The sequence below is a fragment of the Leucoraja erinacea genome, chromosome 12 (genome assembly GCF_028641065.1).
Source record: "Leucoraja erinacea ecotype New England chromosome 12, Leri_hhj_1, whole genome shotgun sequence".
Classification (NCBI taxonomy): Eukaryota; Metazoa; Chordata; class Chondrichthyes; order Rajiformes; family Rajidae; genus Leucoraja; species Leucoraja erinaceus.
Window position 1 is genome coordinate 333,433 of NC_073388.1, and position 19,402 is coordinate 352,834.

The following is a 19,402-nucleotide window of genomic DNA, read 5'->3' on the forward strand; positions in this document are numbered from 1 at the left end:
CAGGGAAGAAGGATCTCCTGTGGCGTTCTGTGCTGCATCTTGGTGGGACCAGTCTGTTGCTGAAGGTGCTCCTCAGGTTGCCCAGTGTGTTATGAATGGGGTGAGCTGTATTGTCCAGGATGCTCCACAGTTTGAGGAGCATCCTCCCCTCCAAGACCCACCTCCCATAAATCCAACTCCACCCCAGGATGGAGCCGGCCTTCCTGATGAGTTTGTTGATCGTGTTGGGGTCCGTGGCCTTTGCCCTAATGCCCCAGCACACGGCAGTGAAGATGATGACACTGGCCATTGGTGGAACATCTGCAGCATCTCACTGCAGATGTTGAAGGTGTAGAGCCTTCTCTGGAGGTACAGCCAGCTCCGTCCCTTCTTGTACATGAACGTGTGTCCCATCTCCCCGCAACCTCCAACCTTCCAGAGAAAGCCATCCTTGTTTGGCCAAACCCTCGCTGAGATAATACCCACCAAGCTGCAGGCTCACTGTCACACCTCATTCTGTTGGTGGGTGGCAGGGAGAGTTGGTGGGAGAGAGGGAGGGTGGGAGGGTGGGAGAGAGGGAGAGTTCACTGTCCTAGTTACCGTCAGCAAACCTCACCCTTGCAGAGATTCCCGTTCCACAGGTTTTCCTGGAACACAAGCTGAGCTTTTGCAGCAATTAATGCAAATCCTGGCCGTTCTTTCATTGAGTTGTTGTGATGATGTAAGCACTTGCCCTGTTCACAGTGAGTGTCAGGAAGGGGAGATTAAACCAATGCTCATTCCCAAACCCCTGTCCTGCAAACAGTTCAGGTTATCTGTAGATGCCAATGGACTTGTGGCTCTCCATCACATTGAAGGCTGCACAGTGGCGCAGCGGTAGAGTTGCTGCCTCACCGCGCCAGAGAACCAGGTGCTGTCTGTGTGGAGTTTGCACTTCTCTCTGTGACAGCGTGGGTTTTCTCCGGGTGCTCCAGTTTCCGCCCAACTAGTGTGCAGGATGATTGCTGATCAGCACGGACTCGGTGGGCTGAAGGGCCTGTTTCCACACTGTATCTCGAAACTAAGAGGTTGTTTGGCCCATCGCTCCTGTGCTAGCTCCCAGAGTATCCCCCCCCCCGCCCACATCTCCTCTCCCAAGTGCCCATGAACCTCCAGGGTAATTCTGTGCCACTTGTCAGAATGGGGGCCTTAACCACCCACCCTCACGCCTTTGGGAAACACCAGGGAGAGCGTGCACACTCCACACAGACAGCACCTGAGGCCAGGACCGAGCTCTTGTCTCTGGCACTGTGGGGCAGTGGCTCGACCAATGGGAAAGACCAGGGATTGGAGGACAGTTACATCGAGTCTGCTCTCTGAACCACCCTTGGCATAGTTGGCAGAGATGGCATCTGAGGCATAGATGGGGTAGAGAGTCACAACCTTTCCCCCAGGGAGGGTATGTCTAACTAGAGGGCGTAGCTACAAGATGAGAGGGGCAAAGATTCATGGTGATGTACGGGGCACGTATTTTACACAGAGGGTGGTGGGTGCCTGGAACGCACTGCCAGGGGTGGGGTGGGGTGGGGTTGGGGGGGGTGGGGTGGGGTGGGGCTGGGGGGTGGGGGGGGTTGGGGGGGGGGTGGGGGTGGGGGTGGGGGTGGGGGGTGGGGTGGGGGTGGGGGCAGATACGGCTGTGGTGTTTAAGGGGCTTTTGGACAGAAACATGGATATGCAGGGAATGGAGGGACAAGGATCACACACCGGCAGATGAGATTGGTTTAACCATGTTTGGCACGGACATTGTGGGCCCAAGGGCCTCTCCCTGTGCTGTACTGATCCATGTTCCCTGTCATTCACAAACTTGAAAGGGTTCAGAGAAGATTCACGAGGATGTTGCCAGGACTAGAGGGTGTGAGCTATAGGGAGAGGTTGAGCAGGCTGGGTCTCTATTCCATGGAGCGCAGGAGGATGAGGGGGAATCTGATAGAGGTGTAGAAAATCATGAGAGGAATAGATCGGGTAGATGTACAGAGTCTCTTGCCCAGAGTAGGGGAATTGAGGACCAGAGGACAAAGGTTCAAGGTGAAGGGGAAAAGATTTAATAGGAATCTGAGGGGAAACATTTCCACACAGAGGGTGGTGGGTGTATGGAACAAGCTGCCAGAGGAGGTAGTTGAGGCCGGGACTATCCCAACGTTGAAGAAACAGTTAGACAGGTACATGGATAGGACAGGTTTGGAGGGGTGTGGGCCAAGCGCAGGCAAGTGGGACTAGTGTAGATGGGACCTTGTTGGCCAGTGTGGGCGGGTTGGGCCGAAGGGCCTGTTTTCACTCTGTGTGTGTGTGTGTGTGTGTGTGTGTGTGTGTGTGTCTCTCTCTCTGTCTCTCTCTCTGTCTCTCTCTCTGTCTCTCTGTGTGTCTCCCTGTGTCTCTCTCCCTGTGTCTCTCTCTCTCTGTGTCTCTGGGACAGTCCCAGTGGGAGAGGTGGGGGTAATATCAGGTTCTGAGTGTGTGAAGCACTACTGTAAACAGTGGGGCAATCCAACAGGGCAGCCAGCCAGCCAGCCTCTGAAGGGGGAGAGTTGAGCAAGGAGCGAGCTCCTGACACCCAGTGAGAAGCTGGTGATGGGGAGCCCAGCTCCACTGCTGTTGTGCTGTGTGCCCTTCAGCCCGTAGATCTGTGGCTTCCCTCAGTCTATGGTACTGTACAGGATGGGCATGGATACGGTAGACAGTAGGAACCTTTCCCCAGGGCAGAAATATCTGAGGACTACAGGGTGGGGGAAGAAGATTAGAGGGGCCCAGAGGAGCTTTCTTTCCCCCAGAAGGTGGTGGAGTGAGGGGGTGGTGGAGACAGACTCGCATCTCACAGATATCTGGAGACTAGCTTGGTGCATGTGGCTAGTAAACCGTGGGCAGCACGGACATGGTGGGCCGAAGGGCCTGTTTCTGACTCCAGGTGGTTTCTGAGGGAGAGGTCCAAGATGTGGAGATGAGGGGAAGCACACACAGATCTTGGACTGAGAGACTGCGCAGTGGAGGATGGGAATGATGCCGGCATTAAGGACAATAGGTGTAGGCCCTTCGGCCCCTCGAGCCTGCATTTGGGGCTATCAGCTACAGGGAGAGGTTGCACAGACTTGGACTGTTAACTCTAACGCTGACGGTTTTGGGGATACTTGTTACAGGTGGGTAAGGTTATCAGAGGTGTAGATAGTGGATTGAGAACTCTTTACCCAGAGTGGGAACATCAACTGCTAGAGGGCACAGCATTAAGATGGCGAGACAATGTTTAGCGGAGATGTGTGGGCACAGAGGGTGGTGGTGGGGACTTGGAACCAGGGGTGGCGGTGGAGGCAGTTACCATGGGGGCGTTTACGAGGCTTTTAGGTTGGGGGATGAATCGAGTGCAGATTAGTTGAACTCAATGTCACATTTGGCACAGACATTGTGGGCTGAAGGGCCTCTTCTTGTTCTATATTCTATGAATGCTAGAAATAGCCAGCCTGCCAGGCAGTGTCTGGATAGAACACCAATCAGCCAAGTACAGTTCGGTTTGTCACGTGTATCAAGGTACCAGTCAGCACAAAGACAATATATGATTACAATCCATCCATTCACAGTGTACACATACATGATAAGTCAATAACGTTTAGGGGGGGGGCAGTGGGACATGGGAGCGAGCTGCAGTTGCCGTGAGTGAGTGGGGGTCTCCTGGTGTGGACCCCAGCAGGGGGATTGGTGGGGGGGGGGTCTCCTGGTGTGGACCCCAGCAGGGGGATTGGATGGGAAGCAGCGTGGTGAGGGGGGGGGGGACTGTGTCCTTGCTGGGGTGCCCACCCCCTGTCCCCGTCCCCACTCGCCCCGTGACTGGGTGAGGCGGTGGCTGGTACTGTGCAGAGCCTCACGTTGCCTCTGTCCATCTCTCAATGAGCTGTAGCCTTGGCCACTGTTGAATGGCTCCTTTGTTGATGCCCCCCCCCCCCCCCCCTCTCATGGCCCATTGTTTATTCTGGCCAACAGAGCCGTGCTCAGTCCCTGCCCCGTCCGCCCGCTCGCCTCCACACCGCTCATTGTTCCCATTCACTTAACCTCTTCCACTCAGCCTGCCTGGAGCTTGGGCCATGAACATCCACCCAGCCAGCTCAGTGCAGGGGGCCACAGTATCACAGCACTTCCCCTCCCCTCCACCTCACTGCCTTGTCCCACCAAGTTGGGCCATGAACATCCACCCAGCCAGCTCAGTGCAGGGGGCCACAGTATCACAGCACTTCCCCTCCCCTCTTTAGAGATACACCGTGAAAACAGGCCCCTCAGCCCATCGATTCCATGCCAACCAGCGAGCATCCCGTACACTAGTGTAGAGATACACCGTGAAAACAGGCCCTTCGGCCCATCGTGCCCGTACTCGACCACCGATCATCCCGTACACTAGTGTAGTGTAGAAATACACCACAGAAACAGGCCCTTCAGCCCATCGAGTCCGTGCCAACCAGCGATCCCCGCACACTAACACGATCCAACACACACTAGGGACAATTTACAATTTTTACCAAAGCAAATTAACCTGCAAACCTGCACGCTTTGGATTGTGGGAGGAAGCCGGAGCGCCCGGAAAAAACCGATGCGGTCACAGTGAGAATGTACAAACCCCGTACAGGCAGCACCCGTAGTCAGGATCGAACCCGGGTCTCTGGGGCTGGGAGGCAGCAGCTCTACCCGCTGCACCACCGTGACCACCTAGTCTTTAAAGTTTCTTTCATTCTTTCATTCATTCATTGAAATTGATTGGTTGAAAAACACAGCGTGGAAACAGGCCCTTCAGCCCATCGAGTCCATGCCAACCACTGATCACCCGTTCACACTAATTCCATAATATAAATTTTCCAACATTTTCGCCACCTCCAATGGGATCCCACCACTGGCCACATTTTCCAGTCTTACTGTGTTCGCCAACATTCTATCTCTGTCCCGCCCCCTCCCCTAACATATCTGAAGAAGGGTCTCGACCCGAAACGTCACCCATTCCTTCGCTCCAGAGATGCTGCCTCACCCACTGAGTTACTCCAGCATTTTGTGTCTACCACTGATTTAAACCAGCATCTGCAGTTCTTTCTTACACACGCTGATCCGTGCTATTCCCACTCTCTCCGCCATTCCCTACACACTAGGGCCATGACCTACAAACCCGTATGTCTTTGGGCTGTGGGAAGAAGAGCAGTCTGTGACAGGAGTCTTTACCGTATCTCCACAGTAACGTTGTATCTGCTGTCTGGCCTGCCTTTCACCCCCAGCTTTCACATTTTAGTTTAGATTTCCAGCAATTGCCCTTTATTTCTCTACTGTTTGTTGACTTTTCACAATCACATTGATCATGGTCGCACTGCACGGAAACAGGCCCTTCGGCCCAACTCCTCCATGCCGACCAGAATACGTTTCCTGTCCATGTCCCTGTCCAAAATGCTGCCACAGTCCCGGCCTCAACTACCTCCTCCAGCAGCTCGTTCCATGCACCCACACCCTCTGTGTGGAAAAGTTGCCCCTCGTCCCCCCCCCCTCACCTTTACAAGTATGTGCTTGTTTATGTCCCCAACTCTGGGCAAGAGACTCTGTGCATTCACCCTCATGATTTTATACACCTCTATAAGATCATCCCTCACCCTCCTGTGCTCCAAGCCTCCACAACCTCTCCCTATAGCTCAGTCCCTCGTGTCCAGGCAACACTCTTGTAAATCTTCCCTGCTCTCTCTCCAATGTAGCAACACCCTTCAAGGACAATGAAATTCTTGCTTTGTTGAAGCACACAGAACATAGTAGGCATTTACTACAGAACAGATCAGTGTGTCCATATACCATGATATAAATATATACACACATGAATAAATAAACTGATAAAGTGCAAATAACAGAAAATGGTTATTAATAATCAGAGTTTTGTCCGAGCCAGGTTTAATAGCCTGATGGCTGTGGGGAAGTAGCTATTCCTGAACCTGGTTGTTGCAGTCTTCAAGCTCCTGTACCTTCTACCTGAAGGTAGCAGGGAGATGAGTGTGTGGCCAGGATGGTGTGGGTCTTTGATGATACTGCCAGCCTTATGGCAGCGACATATGCCAGAGTGACCAAGACTGACCACCACCACGGTGAATGTGGCCTCATCAATACCTTGCATATGGTGATCAGACTTGGTCAGATAATCCTACTGTTTGTACACGGCTAGTTTGATTTAAAGGTAGACAACACTGGAGAAACTCAGCGGGTGAGGCAGCATCCATGGAGCGAAGGAAATAGGTGACGTTTCGGGTCGAGACCCTTCTTCAGACTGATGGGAGGGTGGGGGGGGGCGGGGTGAGGAGAGAAAGAGGCAGAGACAGTGGGCTTTGGGAGAGCTGGGAAGGGGGGGGGTCGGAAAGCAGGAAATTGGAGAAGTCAATGTTCATACCGCTGGGGTGTAAACTACCCAAGGGAAATATGAGATGCTGCTCCTCCAATATACGGTGGGACTCACTCTGGCCATGGAGGAGGCCCAGGACGGAAAGGTCGGATTAGGAATGGGAGGGGGAGTTGAAGTGCTGAGCCATCGGGGGCAATTAACTTTATATATAACTCTAAACCCTGGTCTTTACAAAGCTCGGCCCAGTAATGGTGAAGTGAAGGCGTGTACTGAATTGTTATATAAATCCTGCTCACTGGTTTCTCCAGGAAAGATTATCTGCCATCCTAACCCAGTCTGAGCTATATTTGACTATAAACTTTAGACTTTAGTGAAACAGTGCAGAAACAGGCCCTTCGGCCCATCATGTCCATGCCGACCAGCGATCCCCGCACACTAGCACTATCCCACACACTAACCACAATTTACAATTTTGTTTACTGATGCCAAACCTACAAACCTGTATGTCTTGACTGTGGGAGGAAACTGGAGCACCTGGAGAAAACCCACGTGGTCACGGGGAGAAGGTACAAACTCCGTACAGACAGCGCCCGTAGTCAGGATGGAACCCGGGTCTCTGGTGCTGTGAGGCAGCAACTCTACCCGCTGCACCACCGTGCCGCCTCTGTTGTGTTGCCTCAACTATTTAATTTATTTTTCTCCGGGATCTGGGAATTGTTGACACGTCTGCTATTTCGTGCCATCACCAATCGCCGCTGAGTTTGCAGCAAGATCTAGATCGGTTGGGAAGGTGGGTTCACAGCAACACCCCACGTATGGCCAGCAGTGTGATTGATGGCCAGCCTGCATTCAGTGGGCTGAATGGCCCGCTGAGTTACTCCAGCACTCTGTGAAATGTCACCTATCCATGTTCTCCACAGATGCTGCCTGACCTGCTGAGTTACTCCAGCACTCTGTGAAACGTCACCTATCCATGTTCTCCACAGATGCTGCCTGACCCACTCAGTTATGGTGCAGCAGCATCTATGGAGCTAAGGAAATAGGCAACGTCTCGGGCCGAAATCCTTCTGGAAATAGGCAACGTTTTGGGCCGAAACCCTTACGGGTTTCGGCCTGAAACGTTGCCTATTTCCTTAGCTCCACAGATGCTGCTGCACCCGCTGAGTTACTCCAGCACTCTGTGAAACGTCACCTATCCATGTTCTCCACAGATGCTGCCTGACCCGCTGAGTTACTCTAGCACTCTGTGTGGCTAGATTTTATTTGGTCAGCAGCTTGTGAGCTCCACCTGCTGGCCAAGGCTGGTTACACACAGTCACACAGCCCGGGAACGTTAACTCTTTCCCTCCTGTGCCCTCTGATGATTGGTTCCCCTACACTCAGTAAGACTGTGCATTCACCCAATCTATTCCCCTCATGATCTCGTAACACAATCCCTCAGTAGTTGAGGCAGGGACTATTAAGAATAAGGAGTAAGTCATTTAGAACGGAGATGAGGAAACACTTTTTCTCACAGAGAGTGATGAGCCTGTGGAATTCTCTGCCTCAGAGGGCGGTGGAGGCCGGTTCTCTGGATGCTTTCAAGAGAGAGCTAGATCGGGCTCTTAAAGATAGTGGAGTCAGGGGGATATGGGGAGAAGGCAGGAACGGGGTACTGATTGGGGATGATCAGCCATGATCACATTGAATGGTGATGCTGGTTCAAAGGGCCGAATGGCCTCTACTCCTGCACCTAATATTGTCTATAACAACATTTTGAAAGTCACTTGGACAGGCTGATGGACCGGAGATGTTTAGAGGGGTACGGGTCAAACTTGCTTAGATGTGTCATCTGGGTCGGCATGGATGAGTTGGGCTGAAGGGCCTGGGTTTCCGTGCAGTGTGACTAGTGTCATTGGTGTGAGTTGAAGCACCTGGTGGACTGGCCATTGGGCAGTGTTGGGTGGTTCGAGATACCTGCTGCAGGTAGTGCAGATTACAGGAGCCCAGTGACCTTCACGTTGTGCTTGACCAAGATTGCTCAAAGCTGTGCTGATACACTGGTCAACTTCCTCATCCATGTCGGACATTGTTGAGTGAGTGTGGAGGCGTGGGAAGAGGTCCATGTTGTCCAGGCATGACTCTGGCATGAAGTAAGGTTGCTATGTCTGTAGGGGGGGGGGGGGGGGGGGGGGGCACGGGGGCATGGGGGGGGGGGGGGGGTTTGTCATGATTTTTAAAATAACTTTTGGCAATGTTTTGCTTTGAGTGAGATCTGTAAATAAATGGACACCAAGTTGTGGACCGTTCCTCCAGTGTCCAGTTGCTTGTGATGTCCCAGACCCGGGTCCTGTCTCACACACACTGTCCAGTCATTAGTCTCTGCTCCATCACCAGCTTGCCAACAATGACCCTGCAGGACAATGCATGGGCCACACCAGTGGTGGACACACAGGCTTTGTTTCCCTCTTACACAAAATACATTCCCATTCCTTGCCCTGTTTTTGTTGATTACTGTTTAAAACTGGAAAATTGTAGAAGTCTTGAAGTTGTGATGTGTGGGACAGGGGTGTAGGATTGGAGGTGAGCAAGGGTGGAGTGACAGCAAGGACATGTATTTCACGAGGGCTTGTACACACAAACAGGGATGTAATGGTGAGGCTCTCCAAGGCGCTGGCCAGGCCGCATTTGTAATATTGTGAGCAATTTTGGGCACCATATCTGAGGAAGGATGTGCCGGCTCTGGAGAGGGTCCAGAGGAGGTTTACAAGAATGACCCCAGCAATGAGCAGGGTAACGTATGATGAGTATTTTGTCGGCACTGGGCCTGTACTCGCTGGAGTTTAGAAGAATGAGATCAAGATTCAAGATTATTTAATGACCACACAGTCAAGCTGGTGGAATTCATGTCCAGTACAGGATTTCACACAATAAGTTGATTCCAGTCATGCAGACTTACAGTTTGTGGTACAGAACACAGTAAACAGAACATAACATAACATAACAAACAGACAACATACAGTATACAGTACATGCACGGGGTGGCTTTGTGATATTATCATAGAGTGTTCAGAGTTGGAATTGCATATGGGTAGGCACTGTTTTTGAATGGTGATGTTTTGGCGGGCAGTGAGCTGTAGCTCCTCCCTGAGGGCAACAGGTGGAAGATGTGGTGAGCTGGGTGGGAGGGATCAGAAATCATTTTCTTCACCCTTGACACGGTCCGTTTGAGATTGAGTGATTCTATTGATGGGAGGGGGGTGCTGATGATTTTGGATGCTTTGTTAACAATGCGCTGTAGTTTATTACGGGAGTGAGTGTCTAAACTGCTGTACCAAACTGTTATTGATGAAGTGAGCATGCTTTGGATGATGGCTGTGTAAAAACGGATTAGGAGATGTTTCCTCACTCTGAACTTCTTGAGCTGGCGGAGAAAGAAGAGTCTTTGGTTGGCTTTTTTATAAATGTGATCTGAGTTGGTTTTCCATTTGAGGGAATTGCCTTTGTGAGTGCCAAGAAATTTGAATGAGTCAGTGGTGGATATGGGTTCGCCGGAGATGAGTAGGGGGTCTTGGGTTGTGCCTCTGAGTGGGGACATCATTGACATGTACAGAATTGTGAAAGGCTTGGATAGAGTGGATGTGGAGAGGATGTTTCCACTAGTGGGAGAAATGATGTTCCTTTAGGAAGGAGATGTGGAAGAATTTCTTCAGTCAGAGGGTGGTGAATCTGTGGAATTCTTTGCCACAGACGGCTGTGGAGGCCACAAGTCAGTGGGTATGTTTAGGCACAGATGGGTGGTTGGGTGAGATACTGTTCCCTGTATCACTGCCTGTACTGGGGGTGGGGGGTGAGATATTGTTCCCTGAATCACCACCTTGTGTGTATGGGGGTGGAGGGGGGGGGGAAGGGGTGGGATATCGCTCTCGGTATCACTGCCTCTGTTGTGCCCGCAGGTTGCTCCGAGTGCTGTGTGCTCTGCCTGTACTACACCTGTACTACACCTGTACTACACCTGTACTACACCTGTACCACACCTGTACTACACCTGTACCACACCTGTACTGGGGGGGGAGGGGGGGGGGGTGTAGGGGTGGGATATCGCTCCCTGTATCACTGCCTCTGTTGTGCCCGCAGGTTGCTCCGAGTGCTGTGTGCGCTGCCTCAGGGGCGTGCCCTTTGCGTCTCTCATTGCCACCATGTTGTGCTTCGTGGGGGTGGCTGTGTTCTGCGGCTGTGGGCATGAGGCACTGGCGGGCACAGAGAAGCTGATTGAGCAGCACTTTTCCCAGAACTTTATGGACTACGCCCTCCTGGTGACCCTGTGAGTATGTTGGCCCCTTCACCACGCACCAACACTCGCGTTGAGTCTGACGTTCAGTTGCCACGTGTGGGCGGCACGGTGGCACGGTGGGCAATGCTACTGCTGCTTCACCACACCACAGACCCCGCCCGGTTCCATCCTGACCTGCTGTCTGTGTGGAGTTTGCACGTTCTCCCTGTGACCGCGTGGGTTTCCTGCAGGTGCTCTGGCTTCCTCCCACATTGTTGGTGAACTGGACTTGTGTAAATTGCCCCTAGTGTGTAAGGGGTGGATGAGAGAGTCACAGAGTCTAGTGTGAACAGTTGCCCGACGGCTGGCGTGGACTCAATGGGCCACCATCTTGTCCACGTTGACCCACCTGCCTGCATTAGGCCCACGTCCCACACTACCCTTCCCATCCGTGTCTCCTTACAAAAGTCTGCTAAAAGTCAGTATTTTCACCCACCAATAGTTTCTTCTGGCCGCTCACATTCCGTCTACAGACCATCTCCCCCCCCCCCCCCCCGAGTGAAAATATTGACCCACAAGTCCTGTTAAACCTCTCCCCTCTCGCCTTAACTATAGTTCAGTTCATTATTGCCACTTGTACCCAGATAGAGTGAAGCTGTTCCTGAGTCTGGTGGTGCGAGCTTTCAAGCTTCTGTACCTTGTGCCGGACGGGAGTGGGGAGAAGCAATGACGGGGAGGTCCTTGTGTGGAGATGGCCAGTGGGCAGGGACGGGGTAATGTTGCAGCTGCCCGTAACCCCTGGCACAATGAGGGTGGTCTATAACAGGGGGTGTGGGGTAAACATCACTGGCACTGATCCAGCAGCAGATCCCTGGTGACCCCGACCCCCCGGTGACCCCGACCCCCCGGTGACCCCGACCCCCTGGTGACCCCGAGCCCAGGTGACCTCGAGCCCTGGTGACCCCGTCTCTACAGGGCGTGACCTCCCCAGACTTGACCGTTGCTCTGTGCTGCCCCCCAGGGTTCAGGTCTTCCAGTACGTCATCTATGGAACGGCCTCCTTCTTCTTCCTGTACGGAGTGTTGCTCCTGGCCGAGGGATTCTACACCACCAGTGCCGTCAAGGCCCTCTTTGGAGAGTTCAGGACCACCATGTGTGGCCGGTGTGTCAGCGCCACTGTGAGTCCCCCACCCTGACCCCACCCCCGACCCCACCCTGACCCCCACCCTCACCTCACCCCCACCCACCCTCATACCCTGTCCCCCACCCCCCCACTGACCTCTCTTCTCCCTTCGTTCAAACCCCCCCTTACCCTCTGACCCCCCCCTCCCTGTCCCCCCCCTCTCTCTTCCCCCCCTCTCTGTCCCCCCCCTCCCCCCCCCCTCTCTGTCCCCCCCCCCTCTCTGTCTCCCCCCCCCTCTCTGTCCCCCCCCCTCTCTGTCCCCCCCCTCTCTGTCCCCCCCCCTCTCTGTCCCCCCCCTCTCTGTCCCCCCCCCTCTCTGCTCCTCCCTCTCTGTCTCCCCTCCCTCTGTCCCCCCCCCCTCTCTGTCCCCCCCCTCTCTCTGCCCCCCCCCTCTGCCCCCCCCCTCTCTGCCCCCCCCCCTCTCTGCCCCCCCCCCCTCTGCCCCCCCCCTCTCTGTCCTCCCCCCCCCTCTCTGTCCCCCCCTCTCTGTCCCCCCCCTCTCTGCCCCCCCCTCTCTGCCCCCCCCTCTCTGCCCCCCCCTCTCTGCCTGCCCCCCCTCTCTGTCCCCTCTCCCCCTCCCCCCCACATTGAGGGTCTCCATGACCTGTTGCTGACCTCTGCTGTCCCCACAGTTCATCTTGCTGACCCACGGAGTGATGGTGGTGTGGATGGCGGTCTTTGCCCTCTCTGCGCTGCCCGTCTACGTTTACTTCACCATGTGGTCAGCGTGCCAGACGGTCAAGCGGGTGACGGAGAATGGGACCGGCTTCGAGGATGTGTGCGTCGATGTCCGGCAGTACGGTACGGACCACAACCCACCGGCAGCGCCCGATCTCCAGCGCCACAGAGTCACACCGCACGGCCACAGGCCCTTCAGCCCATCTCATCCATGCCCACCCACGTGCCCCATCTACACCTGTCCCATCTGGCAGGGGCTTTGGGGCAAAGGCAGGAGAATGGGGTCGCTAGGTAAAGATAGATCTGCCATGAATGAATGGCAGAGTAGACTTGATGGGATGAATGGCCTAACTCTGCTCCTTGAGTTTATGAACCTGCCCGTATCCCTCTATGGGGCATGTGGGTTGGCATGGGCAAGTTGGGCTGAAGGGCCTGTTTCCGTGCTCTGTTTCGAAGACTCCAACCCATGTATTTCTCCACCAAATGTCCTTGAGATGTCGTTCTCGTAGCTGGCTCAACTATCTCCTGTGGCCACTAGTTCCACACACCCAGCACCTGAGGTTCATTTTGGGGCTGATATCTGTGTGGAGTTGGGGTTTGAGATGAGCTGGAGTAAGATTGGATGTGATGTTGTTGATGTGGGCGTGGGTGGGTGTTGGTCAGGTTGGGTCTGGGGGAGTTCCCCCCCCCCCCACCACGGGTACCGTGTAATCCCATGCTACCCGCTCCATGGTCAAATAGTCAGCGACTAAACCATCTCCCCCACCTGGTTTGCCAGGTGAGGAGGGGGCTGTGGACCCCCAGCAGGACCAAGAACAAGACCTGTCAAAGGGTGGATGAGCTTCTAGCGAGCCAACGGCCATCCACACTTCAGTAGAAGTTGCGATCACTGTCGTACACGGCATTGTAAGGAATGATGATAAACCACACGCACACACACACACCCACACACACACACACACACGCACACACGCACACACACACACACACACACACACGTACACACACACACGCACACACACCCACACACACACACCCGCACACACACCCGCACACACCCACCCGCAACACACACGCACACACACACACACACACACACACACACACACACACACACACACACACACACACACACACACACACACACACACACACACACACACACACACACACACACACACACATGGGTGGTCTTTGCCTCATCACATTGCCAAGATGGTTTAGTCTTCCTACAGAGCTACCAGCCACTAAATAATTGCTGGGTGATGTGTCCAGCTGGTGTTAGTTAACACTGCCTCCTCTCCTGCTGCAGGGATCCTGCCCTGGAACGCCAGCCCTGGGAAGATCTGTGGGGCAAACCTGGCCGTTGTCTGCAACACGTCTGATGTAAGTGTTGGCCCAAACTGTGATCACTCCCACACCCAGGCGTGTCACATATATACACGGAGAGTTAAACTCTCCCTCCCTCTCCCCACCCCCCCTGTTTGGACCAAGGCTTTGGGCCAACTTTTTAGTCTAGTTTAGAGATACAGCGCGGAAACAGGTCCTTCGGCCCACTGAGTCCGCTCCGTCTAGCCGAGTCCGCTCTGTCTAGCCGAGTCCGCTCCGTCTAGCCGAGTCCTCCCCCCCCCGGTCCAGCGGAGTCTCCCCCCCCCCCCCGTCCAGCCGAGTCCGCTCCGTCTAGCCCGAGTCCGCTCTGTCCAGCCGAGTCCCTCCCCCCCCCGTCTAGCCGAGTCCGCTCCGTCTAGCCGAGTCCCGCCCCCTCCCCCCCCAGTCCAGCCGGGTCCGCTCCGTCCAGCCGGGTCTGCTCCGTCTAGCTTAGTCCCCTCCGTCTAACCGAGTCCGTCCCGTCCAGCAATCCCCGCACATTAACACTATCCAAGACCAGACTGGGACAATTTTACATTTACACATTTGTACGATGCCGACTAACCTACAAACCTGTACGCATTTTGGAGTGTGGGGAGAAACCGGAGCACCCGGAGAAAACCCACGCAGGTCAGGGGGAGAACGTGCAAACTCCGTACAGACAGCGCCCGTAGTCAGCAATGATCCCAGGTCTCTGGCGCTGTGAGGCAGCAGCTCTACCCGCTGCACCACCGTGCGTTGTGAGTAGGGGAGTTAAACTCTTATCCCTGCTCGATCCCACGTACCTCGGCTTTGGGGCAACTTCTCAAAGGGAGTGGGGTGGAGCAGAGCAGCAGCTGCACTCGGCACTCCATCTGTTGTGGACACACGGAGTTGGGGTTGATTTAAAGATTCAGTGTGGCAACTGGCCCTTCAGCTACAGAGGGCTGGGGGCTACAGGGGAGGGGAGGGGGCTACAGAGGGGAGGGGGCTACAGAGGGGAGGGGCTGGGGGCTACAGGGGAGGGGGCTACAGGGGACTAGGGGGCTACAGGGGAGGGGGCTGGGGGCTACAGGGGGAGGGGCTACAGGGGAGGGGCTACAGGGGAGGGGCTGGGGGCTACAGGGGAGGGGGGCTACAGGGGAGGGGGCTGGGGGCTACAGGGGAGGGGCTAACAGGGGGAGGGGCTGGGGGCTACAGGGGAGGGGCTACAGGGGAGGGGCTGGGGGGCTACAGGGGAGGGGCTACAGGGGAGGGGGCTGGGGGGGAGGGGGCTACAGGGGAGGGGGGCTACAGGGGAGGGGCTGGGGGCTACAGGGGAGGGGGCTACCAGGGGAGGGGCTACAGAGGGGAGGGGTCTCTAACAGGGGAGGGGGCTACAGTGGAATGGGGCTACAGAGCCGGAGGGGGCTGGCGCCTACAGAGGGGCGGGGGCTACAGTGGAAGGGGCTACAGAGGGGAGGGGGCTACAGTGGAAGGGGTCTACAGGGGAGGGGGCTGGGGCTACAGGGGAGGGGGCTACAGAGGGGAGGGGGCTACAGTGGAAGGGGTCTATAGGGGAGGGGGCTACAGTGGAAGGGGTTACAGAGGGGAGGGGGCTGGCGCCTACAGAGGGGAGGGGGCTACAGTGGAAGGGGTCTATAGGGGAGGGGGCTACAGTGGAAGGGGTCTACAGGGGAGGGGGGCTGGGGCTACAGAGGGGGAGGGGCTGGGGGCTACAGAGGGGAGGGGGGCTACTGAGGGAAGGGGGCTACTGAGGGGAGGGGCTGGGGGCTACAGAGGGGAGGGGGCTACTGAGGGGAGGGGGCTGGGGGCTACAGAGGATTTTGAGAAATAATGATATCAATAGAAATATGTTTAGTTTTGTTACTGCAAGCTAAAATTGGTGAAGTCTGCGTGTAACCCAGTTTAATAGATTGATTGCACTTATCAATGGCAGTGATTGCTGCTATGGGTTCCAGCAGTGCCACTTATACTGTGTCTCAATAGACAATGGTGTCTGATTACGGCAGGGAGGTCACATGGAAACAGTTATTTTTCTCCACTGATGCTGTTTAATCCAAGACGGCTTTTTTTCTGCCTCTCGTTATCCAAAGTAAACTTTTAAAGATGTTCTGTGGTTTCTGATTGAAATCGCATTATATCCAATCGTGTTATAGCAGATCTACCTGCACCAGTAGGACCTGCAAGATGTGTTGATGCAGGAAACATGTTCCCGGTGTCGGGGGAGTCCAGAACCAAGGGTCACACAGTGTAAGAATAAGGGGTCGGCCATTTAGGACTGAGATGAGGAAACGCCTTCTTCACCCAGAGAGTTGTGAATCTGTGGAATTCTCTGCCACAGAAGGTGGTGGAGGCCAAGTCACTGGATGTTTTCAAGAGGGAGTTAGACTTAGCTCTTGGGGCTAACAGAATCCAGGGATATGGGGAGAAGGCAGGAACGTGGTACTGATTGTGGATCATCAGCCATTAAGTGGGGGTTCTAGCTCGAAGGGCCGAATGGCCTCTTCCTGCATCTATGTTTCTGTGTCCCTAACTCTCTGAATGGAAGAGACAGTTAGTGATGGATGTTCCTCTCACTGAGTGTGGTGTTTTGTTCCATTCATTGGACATTGAGTGGTGTGTCTGTGTTTTGATGCAGTTGGAGTTGACCTATCACCTCTTCATTGCAACCTTCGCAGGAGCTGCAGCTACAGTCATTGCATTGGTAAGTTGCAGCAGGGAGATGCACTGTGGTGGTGGTGGGGGGGGGAGAGAGGAGGGGGGGAAGGGGAAGGAGAGTGGGGGGGTGGGGGAGGGGGAAGGGGAGGGGGGTGGAGAGGGGGGGGGGGGGGGGTGGGGGGGGGAGAGGGGGATGGGGGAGGGTGGAGGGAGGGGAGAGGAAGGGAGGGGGGGAGGGGGGGGAAGGAGAGTGGGGGGGTGGGGGGGTGGGGTGGGTGTGGGGGAGGAGGGGGAGGGAGAGGGGTGGGGAAGCTGGGTGGGTGGGGGAAGGGAGAGGGAGGGGGGAGGGTGAGGGGGGGAGAGTGTGGAGGTGGGGGGAGAGAGGGGGGGGTTGGGGGGGGGGAAGGAAGAGTGGGGGGGGGGGTGGGGTGGGTGATATGGGGGGGGGGGGGGGAGGGGAGGGGGGGAGGGATGTGGGGCGGGGGGGGGGGGGAGGGGGGAGGGGGAGAGTGGGGGGGAGGTGGGGGGTGGGGGAGAGGGAGGGGAGAGGAAAGGGGAGGGGTGGGGAGGGGAAGGAGAAGTGCGGGGTGGTGGGGAGGGGGAGAGGGGGGGAGGGGGGGGGAAGGGGGGGGGAGTGCGGTGGTGGGGAGGGAGTGGGGGAGGGGGAGGGGGTGGAAGGAGGGGGAGATGGAGGGGGGCGGTGAGGGGTTTGAGGGGGATGGGAAGGTCCGCGTGGCTGTGGTGGAGTTTCCCGCAGTATGGACGGGCTGAATCCAAGTGTACAGCAACACTCGTCACACCAGAGCCACAAGTCTGCAGGAGAAAGCCGCTCGGCCCCTCCATCCTACCCCACCATTCTGTGATCGCAGCTGTTCCAATGTTCCTCGAGGGTCGTGGCCACAGGGAGGGGTCGGACACACTGGGGATTGTTTTCTCAGCATCGCAGGTTGCGGTGGAGGCATGCGATGGGGTAGACAGTCACAGCCTTTTTCCCAGAGACACTTACAGCAAATCTGCAACTAGACTTGAACCACCGAGGGAGAAGGTTGGTGAATGGGATAGGTAGAGGTGCCTAGATGGGCTGAGCGGCCTGTTTATGTGCTCTGTGACTTTGAATTGTTGCCCTTGAGTTGGTTGCATTGGGTTTCACAAACTTTAACATGTTTTATTTATTTTCCTTCCAACCACTCTCTCCCCCCCCCCCCACACCCCCACCCCCACCCTCCCCTCCCCACCCCCACCCCCCCCACCCCCACCCCCACCCAACCCCCACCCCACCCCACCCCCCACCCACACCACCCCCACCCCCCCTCCCCTCCCCCCCACACCCACCCCCACCCCCACCCCACACCCCCACACCCCCCCCCACCCACCCCACCCCCCCCCTCACCCCCCACCCTCTCCCCCACCCCCCCCCCCCCCCCAACCCCACCCCACAACTCACTCCTCCCCCCTCTCCTCACCCCCACCCACACCCACCCCCACCCCCCCACCCTCTCTCACCCCCACCCTCCCCCACCCCACCCTCCCCACCCACTCCTCACCCCCCAAACCCCCCCCCAACCCTCCCCCCACCCTCTCCTCACCCCCACCTCCCACCCCACCCCCACCCCCACCCCACACCTCCCCCCCCCCCCACAATTCCCTCCCCCTCCCCCACTCTTCACACCCACCCCTCCCCCCACACCCCCCCCCCCCCCCCCCCTCCCCCCACCCCCCCCCTCCCCCACCCCTCCCCCCCCCACCCCACCCCCCCACCCCCACCCCCCCCCACACAGCTCACATACATGATGGCCTCCACCTATAACTACGCTGTTCTGAAGTTTCTCAGCCGGACCAACTGTTGCACCAAGTTCTAAAACCGCCTGCACCCCCCCCCCCCCCCCCTCACTGCCCCCCCCACTGTCCCCCCTCCCCCCCCTCACTGCCCCCCCCCCCCCCCCTCACTGCCCCCCCCCCCCCCCCCCCCCCCCCCCCCCCCCCTCACACTGCCCCCCCCCCCCTCACTGCCCCCCCACACCCCCCCCCCCACTGCTGCCCCCCTCCCCCCCCCCCACTGCCCCCCCTCCCCCCTCACTGCCCCCCCCCCACCCCACCCCCCCCTCACTGCCCCCCCCCACTGCACCCCCCCCTGCCTGCACCCCCCCCCTCCTCTGCACAACGTAATGGGGAAAGCTCTCTGCTCTGTGTGGTGCTTCCTGCTGTCTGATGTGCGGCCTAACACCATGGTTCCTGTAACTCCACTCACTCGGGACACTGGAGTAGACACCTTGCCTCTAACAATGGAGAACTTCTAACCACTGGTGTAATATTAAAACAAGAACCCTGTACATTCTAACACAATGCAGAGACAAGCATGACGACAGAATGTCGGACTAGTTATTGGTAAATGTGCTTTGTACATGATGGTGGATTCTGCTTTCTGACCAGATTAACCTGTCTATCACCACGGTGACCCCTGGTCACTACTGATAATAAAGCCATGGGCATGGCGAGAGCTGATGACAAATCTGTGCTTTGTGTTGCTGTCATGATTATAGTTCCAGGGCCTAACTCATCCATGCCAGCCAAGATGGCCCACCATCCATCATCCTCTGTGTGAAAACGATGCCCCTCAGGTTCCTCATAAATCTTTCCTCTCTCACCTTCATCCTAAGTCCTTTGGTTCTTGTCTAGGGAGGGACTGCAGATGCTGGTTTAAACCAAAGACAGACACAAGGGGCTGGAGTAACTCAGCGGGTCAGGCAGCACCTATGGAGAAAAGGAAATCTGAAGAAGGGTCTTGACCCAAAACATCACCTGTTCTGTTTCTCCACAGATGCTGCCTGACCTGCTGAGTTACTCCAGCACTCTGTGAAACGTGGTTATCCATTGTTCTACACAGGGCATCCACCCCCTCAAGCTTCTCTGCCAAGTTACTCACCCAGTT

The 19,402-nt window shown here is 56.3% G+C and overlaps 1 protein-coding gene across 1 annotated transcript in view; it reads left to right on the forward strand.

The window, feature by feature from the left end:
- Positions 1-18,351, forward strand: part of plp1a (proteolipid protein 1a) — a 20,641-nt gene extending 2,290 nt beyond the window's left edge. Inside the window, exons 2-7 of the mRNA XM_055643420.1 lie at positions 10,469-10,655; positions 11,626-11,782; positions 12,420-12,588; positions 13,778-13,851; positions 16,454-16,519; positions 18,252-18,351. Of these exons, the coding sequence (XP_055499395.1) occupies positions 10,469-10,655; positions 11,626-11,782; positions 12,420-12,588; positions 13,778-13,851; positions 16,454-16,519; positions 18,252-18,332 (734 nt within the window). The 3' untranslated portion in view covers positions 18,333-18,351. The remainder of the gene's footprint in view (positions 1-10,468; positions 10,656-11,625; positions 11,783-12,419; positions 12,589-13,777; positions 13,852-16,453; positions 16,520-18,251) is intronic.
- The last annotated feature ends 1,051 nt before the right edge of the window (positions 18,352-19,402 follow it).